The sequence below is a fragment of the Nycticebus coucang genome, chromosome 1, assembly GCF_027406575.1.
Source record: "Nycticebus coucang isolate mNycCou1 chromosome 1, mNycCou1.pri, whole genome shotgun sequence".
In the NCBI taxonomy this organism is placed as follows: Eukaryota; Metazoa; Chordata; class Mammalia; order Primates; family Lorisidae; genus Nycticebus; species Nycticebus coucang.
This window is the reverse complement of record NC_069780.1, coordinates 160,085,811-160,099,407: the sequence shown is the minus strand read 5'-3', so window position 1 is coordinate 160,099,407 and position 13,597 is coordinate 160,085,811. Positions and strand designations below refer to the sequence as shown.

The window sequence follows — 13,597 nt, the reverse complement described above, 5'->3', positions numbered from 1 at the left end:
AGTGCTGTGGCATCACAGCTCACAGCAACCTCAAACTCTTGAGCTTAAGTGATTCTCTTGCCTCAGCCTCCCAAGTAGCTGGGACTACAGGCACGCTCCACAATGCCTGGCTATGTTTTGTTGCAGTTGTCATTGTTGGTTAGCTGGCCCAGGCTGGTTTCGGGGCTGGGTTCCAACCTACCAACTTCAGTGTATGTGGCTGGTGCTGTAACCACCGTGCTATGGGCGCCGAGCCTGACTTTACTGTTTGTAAGTTGTGTGACTTTGGACATCTTGACTTTGTTTTTCATCTGTAAAATATGTCCAAGAATTTTCTGTTGTGTTTTGGGCACTTTGAATATTATCTTTTGAATATTAAAATCCTGTGGAGAATGGTTTTGTTTCGATTTGATTTGGGTTTTGTTTGTTTTAGCAGGCGGTCAACCCAGTTAGGTTCAGACTTTGCTCTGGAGGCTGTAGATCCAATTCAGATTTAATTTTTAAAAACTTTGTCGTGCTTTTCAGGTCCTAGGTGTGTGGCTTTGAGATCTGGGTTGGTAGTCCATGTTATAGAGCAGTTCTTAAGCCTTGGCTATGCAGCTCACTGGTGAATTCTAGATTGCATACACAGATTTAGAGGACCCTTCTCCAACTTCCTCCTCACTGTGATTTCATTTGTATGCAAGCTCCCAGGAGCTCCTATTCCATGGTTCTCTGGTTAGAGACTCTTAGCTTCTGTGTGCTTTCATACACTTTCTGCAGAAAGATCCATTTTGGGGACAAAGAGATGAGAGAAAAGGCAGAGAAAAAAATACATTAGTTCTCTTCTTATTCTTCACATCATTGTCTCTTTACAAGTTCTGTGTCAGAAGAACTCTCTTGGGAGTTTAGATGACTGCCCAGCCACAGGTGTGCGGCCTAACTGCGACTTTCCTTGAGGCAGAGCTGAGAGAGGAAAAATTGCCAAGTATACCTCCTCCTGGCCTCTGCTCCCTTTATCTCCCCCTTCTGGTTCTCAAGCCAGAAGGAGTTTCTCCTAGAGCTTTTTTCTGTCTCTACCTACTGCTCACTTATGGGATTTGGTCTGTCCTCACATCTAAGCCAGAATATGCAGGAGGAAAAATAAAAAGTAGGAAACTTACTGCTATTTGAATCTTGATTTTTCTCCCCAATCTGCTTACTTCTGTTTACTTTTAAGACTCCTTGTGTATTTATATATTTTTCTTCAGGATTTTTAGTTGTAATCAGTGGCCAAAATATGGTGAATTGTTTTCTCCATCTTAGCTAGAACCGGAATTCCATCTGTAAAATACGAATATTAGAAACACCAAGGGAGCTTTTAAAAGTACTAGTGCCCAGGCTGTATCTCCAGTAATAATTATTTCAGGGGTGGAATTCAGGCATTTGTATTTAAAAGTTTTCTAGGTTCTTGTTACTCAAGGTATGATCTAAGGACCAGTGATAAGATAGGAGTCAACTGTGAACTTGTTAGAACTGTAGACTCAGTTTTTACTCTAGACTTATTCAGAACAAGATTCCTAAATGATTTTCCTATGCACAGAAAAGTTTGAGCATCACTGCCCTAGGCTGATTCCAATGTGCAGTCAGAGTTGAGGACCACTGCCTTACACGACTGTATAAAAGCAGGTAACTTGTATGTAAAAGAAACTTAGGTTATAATGTGCTCTGAATTTAGACTCATCAGATGATGCAAGCTGAGCTAGTGCCCCCTGTGTTCTGGGTCCCTGGTGAAGTAAATTATCTTTGATTAGAACCACAGTTTGCCTTTGGCTTCAAATCAGATTTGTTGCTTTGGAAGCCAGTTGCATCCCAGCTCTATAAAATCTTCATTCATTAATTCCTTGTTCAGAACACACAGCCTTCTAACCCTAGTCTACGGTTTTTTTAATTCATTGTTTTTCCTCTTTACCTTAAACCACAGATCCATAAATACCTAGTTTCTCTATAACAGCAACTGTGCCATCATGTCCAAAAGTTCATAGCCCCTTCCATTAAGGACAGACCATCCATGTACGTGTTCATGCATAATTGTAAGTAGTTTTCCACCAGTTAGAGGAAATACCTAAGACTGGAGAAATGCCAGAATGTTGCCCCTCTTTTGATGCTTTCCAGACATTCATGTCAGGGAAAAGACTACTCATTTTAACATTTTTCCTTAGATACTCCTTTAGAGAAATTGTATTCTCTTGCACAAGTCTAATAAGAAAAGAGTAAGGGATTGTTGAGAAAATCCCTACTGCTGAGATTTGTAAATTATCAATCCTGGTAGAGAATAAAATATTTTCATAGCTATGCATCTGCCACTACTTCATTTATATGGACAGGGTTATCAATTTGGTTCATATTAGCTGATTAGGTCCCTGGTTCCTATGACAAAGTTGAGCTGCTCATAAAAAAAAAAAATCTTTTCCAGTTTAATTGCGAAGATCAGGGATCAATACATCTAATTAAGTCTGTAGGTGATCGATCAGTCAAGACTGGGAACTAAGTCCACAATTCTTAATTCAAGTCCTTTGTATTTCTCAGAATTCTAGATTTTAAATTTTTTTCTGAAGATAATGCAGTATGTATATTATGTAATACTTTCAGTGGGGTCCAAGGTAAGATCCTGTAACCGAGTAATATTAAAACATAGCATGTTAACATTCACTCTAAAAGACTCCACATGGCGTCCTATCAGTTCAGATCAAATTTTGCTGCCTCATTTATGGAGAAACTTCTGGTTTTAAGACATTGGAAGTAGAAGCAATATGGATATGAGAGATAGTAAGGTGGCAGAATCAAAAAGATTTATCATTCAAAATGATGGTGAGGGAAAGGAAGAAATAATGTATACGTTTTGAAATGACAAATATCAGAACAGATTGAAGATGATTAGCTCTACTATTGATTTACTGAGTTTCAGGTCTATATGTAATGCCTAAGTTAAAATGATCATCAAGGATGTAGAGCTCCAGGAGATAAGATCTCAGGTATTACTTAGGCATGGACATATAGAGCTATCCTTTTTTTTCCTGTGAAATACTGAGCAGATAGATGTTTAGGTATAAAATGTATTGAGGCTATATGAAATTTATTAAGTGTCAAGTAGAGTCATGTTGGTTCCCTAAATCTGTTGTCCAGATAAACAGATTGAAAAGCATTAGCAATAAATGACAAATGACAAATATGTGGATGAACACTAGAAACAGTAAACATTCATTCCAGTTTCTTTAAAAGAAACTCCCATATCTTCTATAATATCTTAACTTCAACTAAGTTTTGTTTTCCTAAATAGTGCCAGTTGCTAAATGAAAAAAATGTCTGTAAGCTACTTTTAAAGGGGCTAATGTTCTAATTCTCCAAGTTATATCACATTTGATAGGCTCCATTTTTTTTCTTTTTTTCTTTTTTTTTGAGACAGAGTCTCAAAAAGGTAATGCAGTATGTATATTATTACTCTGGGTAGAGTCCCATGGCATCATAGCTCACAACAGGCTCAGATGATCCTCTTGCCTCAGTTTTTCTATTTTTAGTAGAGATGGGCTCTTGCTTTGTGTTCAGGCTAGTCTCAAACTTATGAGCTCAAGCAATCCACCCGCCTCAGCTGCCCAGAGTGCTAGGATTACAGGCATGAGCCACTGCACCCAGCCGACAGGCTCCATGTTAACAATGTATGGCATATGGAGATTTCTTCAAAGATTGTCAACTGGCATTTGGATCTGTCTAGGAAAGGAAAGGAAAGATGATATCCTAATATATTTAAGAGTCTTAGTAGTGTTAAAATTGTCTTGCCAAAACAAAGCAAATCCTTAACATGAATTCCCCTAAGGGTTCAGCAAAGCCTTTCTGATAAAAATGCTAATAAAAGTCAAGATGTAGGGCTGCGCCTGTGGAGTTGGAGGTGGCGAGTTCAAACCCGGCCCCAGCCAAAAAAAAAAAAAAAAAAGTCAAGATATTGATTGGGAGAAGAATCAATAATTCACCCATCTTAGCACCAGAGAATACCTCGATAGGTGGGTAGATGCATATATGAAAAAAAGCTTTGGGGTACTTTATAAATGAGATTGTGAACCTATAGTGAATGAGACCATGGATATTCAAACATTTCTAAGCAGGAAAGAAAAATATAAAATCTTGTCAGCATCCTATTTAAAATCTTTATTAAGATACTGGGTTTGATTCTTGTTTTATCATTTGATAAATATACTTCATATAGTTGTGGAGATTGAGTTACTAGTTATAAAATATTTAGAGAGGGCCAATTTTAATCGCAAAACTTGTAAAGAAAAATAGGAATCAAAAGCTTAATTTTAAAAATGACTTTAGCATTCATTCCTGCTATGTGGGCCTACAATTGAGGAAGTACTATTAGGTACCTTGAGGTGAGTGTACAGATAAAAATGATTTCCCTTAAGTAGCTTACAGTCAAGAGATGTCACTGACTTACAGTTAACAGGTAGAGTTGAGCTTGGAGGAAATATTTTTTTTTTTTTATTAAATCATAGCTGTGTACATTGATCATGGGGCATCACACACTAGCTTCATAAACCGTTTGACACTGGAGGAAATATTAAATAATGTTTTACTATTAAATCATGAAGGATTAGAAAATGTAAACAGACCTATAACTGCTATGGAGATTGAATCAATTGTCAAAAACCTTATGAATGTTGGAGATGTAAAATCCTCAACAGAATACTAGCAAACTGAATCTAACAGCACATTGAAAGGATCATACACCATGACCAGGTTAGATTTATCCCTGCAATTAACAGAGTTAAGGATAAAATTCACATAATCATCTCAGTAGAGAAGGAAAAAGCCTTGGTATAGTCCCAGCTACTTGGGAGGCTGAGGCAAGAGAATCACCTAAGCCCAAGAGCTGGAGGTTGCTGTGAGCTGTGAAGCCATAGCACTCTACTGAGGGCGACAAAGTGAGACTCTGTCTCTAGTTAAAAAAAAAAAGAAAGAAAAAGCCTTGGGGGTGACTCCTGTGGCTCAAAGGAGTAGGGCACCAGCCCCATATACCAGAGGTGGCCAGTTCAAACCCAGCCCTGGCCAAAAACTGAAAAAAAAAAAAAAAAAAAAGCCTTGGACAAAATTCACCTTTTCGAAAGAACTTTGAGTAAAGTCAGAATATAGGGAAATTATCTCAACATTAAAGGCCATATGCTAAAAGCCCATAGCTAAAATCATACTCCACGGCAGAAACTGAAATGTTTTACTCTAAGACTAGGAACGAGACAGGGATGCCCACTCTCACCACTTTGATCAATATAGTTCTAGAAGTTCATGCCAGAGCAGTTAGGCAAGAAAAATAATTTTAAAATAATCAAATCAGAAAGGAAGAAGTCTCTGCAAATGACATGGTCTTATATGTGGAAAACTAGAGATTCCATTAAAAACTATTAGAACTAATAAATGAATTCTGTAAGTTGTAGGATACAAATTCAAACAAAAATTAGATTTGTTTGTTTCTGTACACTTACAATGAACCAGCTGAAATTTGGGAAAATAATTCTATTTATGTTAGTATCAAAAAGAATAATACACCTTATAATACAGGGAGAAACTTAGCTAAGGAGCTGAAAGACTTATATATTGAAAACTAGAAAAAATGAATAAAAGAAATTAAGGAAGACAAGTGGAGGGACATTTCATGTTCATGGATTGGAAGGCTTAATATTTTTTTTTAGAGACAGAGTCTCACTTTGTCACCCTTGATAGAGCACTGTGGCATCACAGCTCATAGCAACCTCCAACTCTTTGGCTTAGGTGATTCTCTTGCCTCAGCCTCCCAAGTAGCTGGAACTACAGGCACCCGCCACAACGCCCGGCTATTTTTTTTGTTAAAGTTTGGCCAGGGCTGGGTTCGAACCTGCCACCCTCAGTGTATGGGGCCGGCACCCTACTTAGCCACAGGCACCACCTCTGGAAAGCTTAATATTATTAAAATATCCATATATGTTGAGCATCCCAACTTTGAAACTCTGAAACACTCTAAACTTTTTTTTTTTTTTGCAGTTTTTGGCTGGGGCTGGGTTTGAACCCGCCACCTCCAGCATATGGGGCCAGTGCCCTACTCCTTTGAGCCACAGGTGCTGCCCAACACTCTAAACTTTGAAACTATTTGAGCACCAGTGTCACTCATAGGAAATTATTATTGGAGTCTTTTGGATTTCAGATTTGGGGTGCTCACCTAGTAATTTCAAAATCCAAAACACTGTAGGCCCAAGAATTTTGGTTAAGAGGTACCCAACCTCTTAACAAAGCGATCTGTATATTCAGTACAATCCTTGTCAAAATCATCCTAATAGTAATTTTTACAGAAATAGAAAAAGCAATTCTAAAATATGTATGGAACCACAAGAAGACCATAAATAGCCAAATCAATCTTGTGAAAGAACAAAGCTGGAGGCATCACACTCTCTGATTTCGAAATATATGGCAGAGCAACAGTAATCCAAACAGTATGAGACTGGCATAAAGACAAATGTGCAAACCAATGGGAGCAGAAAAGCCCAGATGTAAATGTTTGTGTAATGTGATCAACTAATCTTTAAGGGTGTCAAGAATACATAATAGGGAAAGGATGGTCTTTGCAATAAATGATGTTGGGAGAACTGGATTATTCACATGTGAAAGAATAAAATTGGATTCCTTATTTTACATCATACAGAAAAATCAACTCAAAATGAGTTAAAGACTTAAGACCCAAATCTCTTTATCTCCTGAAAAAACATGTCTTAGGGAGGGGGCTGGAGCTTCATAACATTGTCTGTGGCAGTGATTTCATGGATGTGACATCAAAAGCACAGGCACTAACAATAAAAAAAGACAAGCTGGATAACATCAAACTATAAAGCTGCTTAACAGCCAACAAAACGAGTAAAAAAAAAAGGCAACCTAAGGAATGAGAGTAAAATTTGCAAACCAAATATCCAATAGGGGTTAGTTCCCCCCAAATATAAGAAACTGCCACAACTCATAGTAAAAATAAACACAAAACTACCCAATTAAATGTGCTAGAAACTTGAATAGGCATTTCTCCAAAGGAGACATACAAATGGCCAACAGGTGTATGAAAAAAAAATTCAGCATCACTAGTCAAGAAAATTGCAAGTTAAAACCACAATGAAGTATCATCTTATACCTGTCAGATTGGCTATTATCAAAAAAAAAAAACCCCACAAGTATTGGTGATGATGTAGAGAACTGAAATCCTTGCACACCATTGCCAGGAATGGACACAGCCACTATGAAAAGCAGTATGGAGGTTACTCAAAAAATTAAGAGAGTGCCATATGATTCTGCAGTTTTGCTTCTGGGCATGTATCCAAAAGAAGTGAAATCAGGAGCTCAGTGTTTTAGCGCTCCAGTGTTCATTGCAGCACAATAATATTCATAGTAGCCAAAATGTGGAAACAACCTAAATGCCTGTGAACTGATGGAGGAAATATGGGATGCAACAGACTATTACTCAGCCTTTAAAAAGAAGGAAATTCTGCCATATGTGTGTGACAACATATATGAACCTTGAAGACGTTATGCTGAGTGAAATGAGCTGGTCACAGACAAATACTGCACATTTCCATTTATATGAGGAATCTAAAATAGATTCACTTCCATTTACATGAGTTATCTAAAATAGTCAAATTCATAGAAATGGAGAGTGGAATAGGCATTACCAGGGGATGGGGGAGGGGAAATGAGGAGTTACTAATTGGGTATAAAGCTTCATTCAGGAGAGATGAGTAAACACTAGAGGCCTGCTATGCAACATTGTATCTAGTCATCAATAATGTTCACTTAGAAAGTTGTTAAGAAGGTAGATCTCATATTCTTACTACAATAAAGGTTTCATTTCTAAAATTGTGGCATTAGAATAGGGCCTTTATAAGATGTGCAAAGACAGAGATAAAATGATCATGTATTCAAAAAAGAGGGTGTTAAAGGTAGGGAAGCTACTAGTGCAGGATTTTATTGGGAAATAATAAGTAGTGTGTCTCAGCCATTTAAAAAAAAAAAATTAGGCCGGGATGGCTGGATGCGGTGGCTAAGGCCTGTGATCCAAGTACTGTGGGAGGCCAAGGCCAGTGTATTGCTTGAGCTCAGGTGTTTGAGGCTAGCCTGAACAAGAGTAAGACTCTGTCACTGGGCATTGTGGTGGATGCCTATAGTCCCAGCTACTTGAGGGGCTGAGAAAAGAGGGTTGCTTGCCCAAGAGTTTGAGGTTGCTGTGAACTATGATGCCATGGCACTCTTATCAGGGATAAGAAAATGAGACCCTGTCAAAAAAAAAAAAAAAAAAAATTTGGCAAACTAATACTTTTCCTAACAACCTGGATGGCACAGGAGACCATCCTTCTAAGTGAAGTATTGTAGGAATTAACAAACACTACATGTGCTCACTTTTCAAATGTAACTAAATGATCAACATACATGTGTAAGTATGGTAGTACTTACTTTCAATGGAAATCAAGCAGATGGAAGGGGGGATGGGTAAATTCCCACCTAATGGAGCACAACACACACTTTCTGGGGGATAAACATAATAATTACCTTGATTCAAACTGTACAAAAGTATTGTATGTAACCCTGTAACATTCTGAAATCTTAAAAATTTAAAAAGACAAAAAAAATTCTAGTGTGTGTTCGTAGCTTAAAATTTGGAAAGGTAAGTAGAAAAATAATGAGAAAGACTTGTAAATAAAATCACAGGAGTACAGAATTTTATTTGCTAAGATGTGGAAAGCTGTTGAAAATTTTGGAGCTGAGTTGGCACAGCTGTAAAATCTCCCTTGCAAGAAATGTAGGATGTCTGACATGTAGTAGAGGTTGATAACCTAAGGGACCGTAACAAACTGATTGACATACAGAGGTGGTCACCATAAGAAACTAGGCCTACTGTATTGATACATACATATGGTGCATGTCCAGTCTATGAAAATTAGGTGACCTTGAAAGTGGTCATTATAGGGAGGTAGTCAACTATGGAGGTTCTACTGTATTTGAGTGATCTTACTGTTCCATAAGGGCCTTTAAAAATCTTTAGGAAAAATCTTGGTTTGCTAGTAGCATTGTAATTTGGCTACAGCGTTGTTAATGCTGATAATGAGAATTCTTACAGGAAATAATTCTCAAAGGTGACAAATACTAATCAAGTTCTAAGCACTGTACTTTCTTTTTTTACTAAATAGTATAGGATTTGAATCAATGTGAATTATCCTAATGTGTGTCATCTTTACAGGTGTCAGTAAAATGGCCTTTCGTCATTTAATTGAGTTCACATATACAGCAAAATTAATGATACAAGGAGAAGAAGAAGCCAATGACGTATGGAAAGCAGCAGAGTTTCTACAAATGCTAGAAGCTATCAAAGCCCTTGAAGTCAGGTAATTACTTATTTCTTTGTTTTTTTTGTATTATTGTTGTTACTATTATTATTTTGAGACAGTCTCACTATGTCACCTTCAGTAGAGTGCTGTGGCGTCACAGCTCACACCAACCTCAAACTCTTGGGCTTAAGCGATTCTCTTGCCTCAGCCTCACAAGTAGTTGGGACTGTAGGCCGGGCTTGAACTTGCCAGCTTTGGTGTATATGACTGGCACCCTTCTCATTGAGCTACGTGCACCGAGCCAGTTACTTATTTCTTTAATGAGGTACAGTTAATCATATTCAGTCATGTTCACTATGTTAGTCAAGAATTTATAGCATGGGGCGGTGCCTGTGGCTCAGCGGGTGGGGCGCTGGCCCCATATGCCGAGGGTGGCGGGTTCAAACCCAGCCCTGGCCAAACTGCAACAAAAAAATAGCCGGGCGTTGTGGCGGGTGCCTGTAGTCCCAGCTACTTGGGAGGCTGAGTTAAGAGAATCGCCTAAGCCCAAGGATTTGGAGGTTGCTGTGAGCTGTGTGAGGTTGCTGTGAGCTGTGTGACGCCACGGCACTCTACCGAGGGCATCAGGTGAGACTCTGTCTCTACAAAAAAAAAAAAAAAGAATTTATAGCATGTTTCATACCATAAAGAACTGATGTTTTGAAATTAAAAATGTTTAAGGATATAGAAACATTCTTCTGGATACTTATTGTTCTTTCACTTGTATTTGATTTTTTATGTAAAAAACTGCTAAAATTAACATCTTCAGTATCTTTTAAAATAAAGTAGAGGTGCGACTCTTTAAGAAGTTCTTCTGGATCCTTGTAAACTGTTTTGTAGGAGTCAAGTTGTTAGTGTTTTTTACTGAACCTTATTTTTCAGAGGATTTGGCTTACAAAGATAAATAAAGTACTGAGTAAAATTCAGTAAGGAAATTGGAAAGATAAAATACATAGGCCAGGTGTGGTAATAAAGACATTATCAATCAAATTAGAAATGTGATAACTAAAATGCATGCCATTTATGTCTATATACTTGGTAAATGGGCCAAAGATAGCCCTAGTTTTGAAGCTCCTGGTGCAGAGAAAAAGGAAAAAAAGTATTCAATTACATAATTTGTTAAAAGATAAGAACAAATAGATTGCCAAATATCCATCCGCTATTAAAACAAAATTTCTCCTAGGAGGTGATAAGAAAACATTAAAGAATATATTGAACAAAGTCCTTGGCATCTTTACTTAATGAATAATAGCAGTGTGATGTAGTGACTAAGAATAAGAGCTTTGGACTCAGTCTCCCTAGGTTAGTATTATAGATCTGTAACCGTGTGGCCTTAATGAAGTTACTCAACCCTTCTCTCAACTCAATGTCCACATCTGTCCCATCGGGGTAATGATGATACTTTCTAAATCAGATTATTTGCGAGGGTTAAATCATGCATGTTAAGTGTTTAGCATGGTGTCTGTCCCATAGTACTCTAAATGTGAGCCATTGTTACCTTCTGTTACTGTTTTTTGTGTTGTCTCTCAATATTGATAATTGGCATGATACCAAAGCACAGTTTGGTAAAAATCCTTTTCACATGGGGGCAAAAGAAAAAAAGTTTGGTGACAGATTAAACTTTTCTGATAAGAGCATAGTGTGTATATAAGCTTGGACACTTAGCACCTGGTGTTCATGAAGTATTTGTGCATGGCTAAATGGATGCCAGTCAAAACCAGATCAATACTCTCCTGCAGAGAGAGACCTGAATGTGGATAGTGACATGGAGGTGTGTGCTGAGGATATATATCTGATTATATGTGATATGAGGCTGTGTCACATATATATGTGATATATATGTGTCTCTTTTCAAAAATAAGGGGACTGTATATATGGGGCAGTATCAAGTTTGTTGTTAAAATCTTAGGTGAGAACGTTCTGAAAAAATCTTCTGTGTGGCCTCTTTGTTGCTCCTGATAGTGAGAGGTATCTCACTATAGAGAAAGTTCTTGGTAATAGACTAGTGGAACATACTCTGACAGTGGCCTCTATTGATTTGGGAGGCATTTGAGTTCACATCTGTAATCATTGGGAGATGAAGGTAAGAGCAAGTTGAGTATAGTTGTTTTCCTAGGCCTAGGCCCTTTAGAACCTTTTAATGGGTTTTTGGTAAGACCGTGGTCCTACAGCAGTTGCAACCATTATGACTTTTCACTGTAAATACAGTAGCATGTTAAATTATGCTCTGAAGAACTCCTTTGGAAACAGGAAGTTAGCAAGACAGCAGAACTACATATTGGCTTTTTGTAATACAGTGTCTGAGCTTCTACAGGGATAGTTTCTATTGACTTTTTCCCTGTGTATGAGCTATACTTTACTTTTTCCTTTCCTTTCTTATTGAAAATTGAGTATTTTAAATAATGCATCAACACTGGTATGGAATACTGGTATGTTCTCACTTTTCCCTCCAGCCCCAGTCTCTCACATACATGGTTTGTAGTTGTTGTTGTTGTTTTTTAGTGACTTTTCCTGCACTAATTTTGTAAAGTCTATATTCTTCCTGTGGCCATTGAAGTCTCTGCACCCCTAGCTGATTGGACAGAAATTTTCTTTAATGTTTTAACTAGTAAGTCTCCAGGCCTTTTGGGGAAGCTTTCTATATTGTGACTTTAGCCTTCTTTACCTCTTGTATGCACAGAACCTCAAGGTCAGACAGAGATGACAGCTTCCTTGGGTGTACGCATAGCCCTGCAGATTTGCATGGCCTTCTAGGTTTCCTGGAATATATGAGAGCTTTTCAAAGCCACTTAAGAAAATCTCATTTTTCCAGATTTTTCTTTTTTAATTTCTTGGTAATCCCTGCCTGGTAATGCAACTGCAGTTGCTGTGATGATAAATAGTTGCTGTCGATTGTTTTTACAGATGCCTTGTGATTAGGGCTATTTGAAAAGTGAACACCGAGGCTGAGGTGGGTGGATTGCCTGAGCTCACAGGCTCGAGACTAGCCTGAGCAAGAGCGAGACCCCATTTTTAAAAATAGCTGGTCGTTGGCTCCGTGCCTGTAGCTCAAGCGGCTAAGGCCCAGCCACATACACCCAAAGCTGGCGGGTTCGAATCCAGCCCGGGCCTGCCAAACAACAATGATAACAACAACCCCTCCCCCCTCCAAAAAAAATAGCCAGGCGTTGTGGCAGGCACCTGTAGTCCCAGCTACTTGAAAGGCTGAGGCAAGAGAATCGCTTAAGCCCAGGAGTTAAGAGGTTTCTGTGAGCTGTGATGCCACGGGACTCTACTCAGGGTGACAGCTTGAGGCTCTGTCTCAAAAAAAAAAAAAAAAGTAAAAATAGCTGTTTGTTGTGGTGGGCGCCTGTAGCCCCAGCTACTTGGGAGACTGAGGCAAGAGAATCGCTTGAGCCCAATAGTTGGAGGTTGCTGTGAGCTATGACGCCACAGCACTCTACCAAGGGTAACAAAGTAAGACTCTGTCTCCAAAAAAAAAAAAATTGAAATGTGAACTCTGAATCAGATCAAATATTTTTATCCTATTTTAAAGCTTTTAATGAAGCAGTACATGTAAAGTCCTTACAACAGTACCTGTCACATAATAATAATAACAATATTATCCCATATGTTTCTTTCATTGCCCGGAATGCTATCTTCCTGGTCGTTCATTGGCAAAATCTTAGACATCGTTCTGGTCTCCGTAAAGAGCTGTTATCTGAATCCTTGTTTGACTGCTTCAAGGAGGTTGACTTTAGGTACTTCTGTATTCTGTACTTTTAACTTTTATACTCTCTATTAAAGCAATAATATTTTCACATTTTCTCAATAGACTTCAACCTCATTGAGGCAGGGATTTTGTGTTTTTCATATTTAGGAGACATAAGCATTTTATGGGTTCGAAAAGCTACCTCCCAATGTTATGTCTCCTGGGCTAGCCAATTGCCAGGTTTGTCTCCTTGTCTTCTCTCACTAACCTCTGAAATCTCTTGCCTTGCCAACTCTCTTTGAGTTCAAGCTGGCCTATCCCACTCTATAAAACAAAACCCTGCTAGTAGCACTTTTTGTTGTTCTTTAATTCTTATTTGGGCAGGGATCTGGGTTCACAAGATCATACCTGTAATTAAAACAAGCATAAGAAGGCTGGTTAAGAAGTAGTTGACAATTTCCCTCTATACTTTAAAAGAATAAAAAGGAAACATACCTTTTCATTATTTGTTTTTCATTTTGTCATTTTTTTCTAGTGTCATTCAAAA

At 38.1% G+C, this 13,597-nt stretch overlaps 1 protein-coding gene across 6 annotated transcripts in view; it reads left to right on the top strand.

Annotated features, from left to right (window-relative positions):
- ZNF131 (zinc finger protein 131) overlaps positions 1-13,597 on the top strand; it is a 43,045-nt gene that overhangs the window by 4,659 nt on the left and 24,789 nt on the right. For 5 of the 6 annotated variants that reach the window (XM_053591284.1, XM_053591299.1, XM_053591277.1 and 2 more), the window contains exon 4: positions 9,233-9,377. In XM_053591284.1, coding sequence (XP_053447259.1) covers positions 9,233-9,377 — 145 coding nt within the window. Of the gene's footprint in view, positions 1-6,047; positions 9,378-13,597 lie in introns of those variants that run through there. The other variant, XM_053591323.1, reaches the window with a different exon arrangement.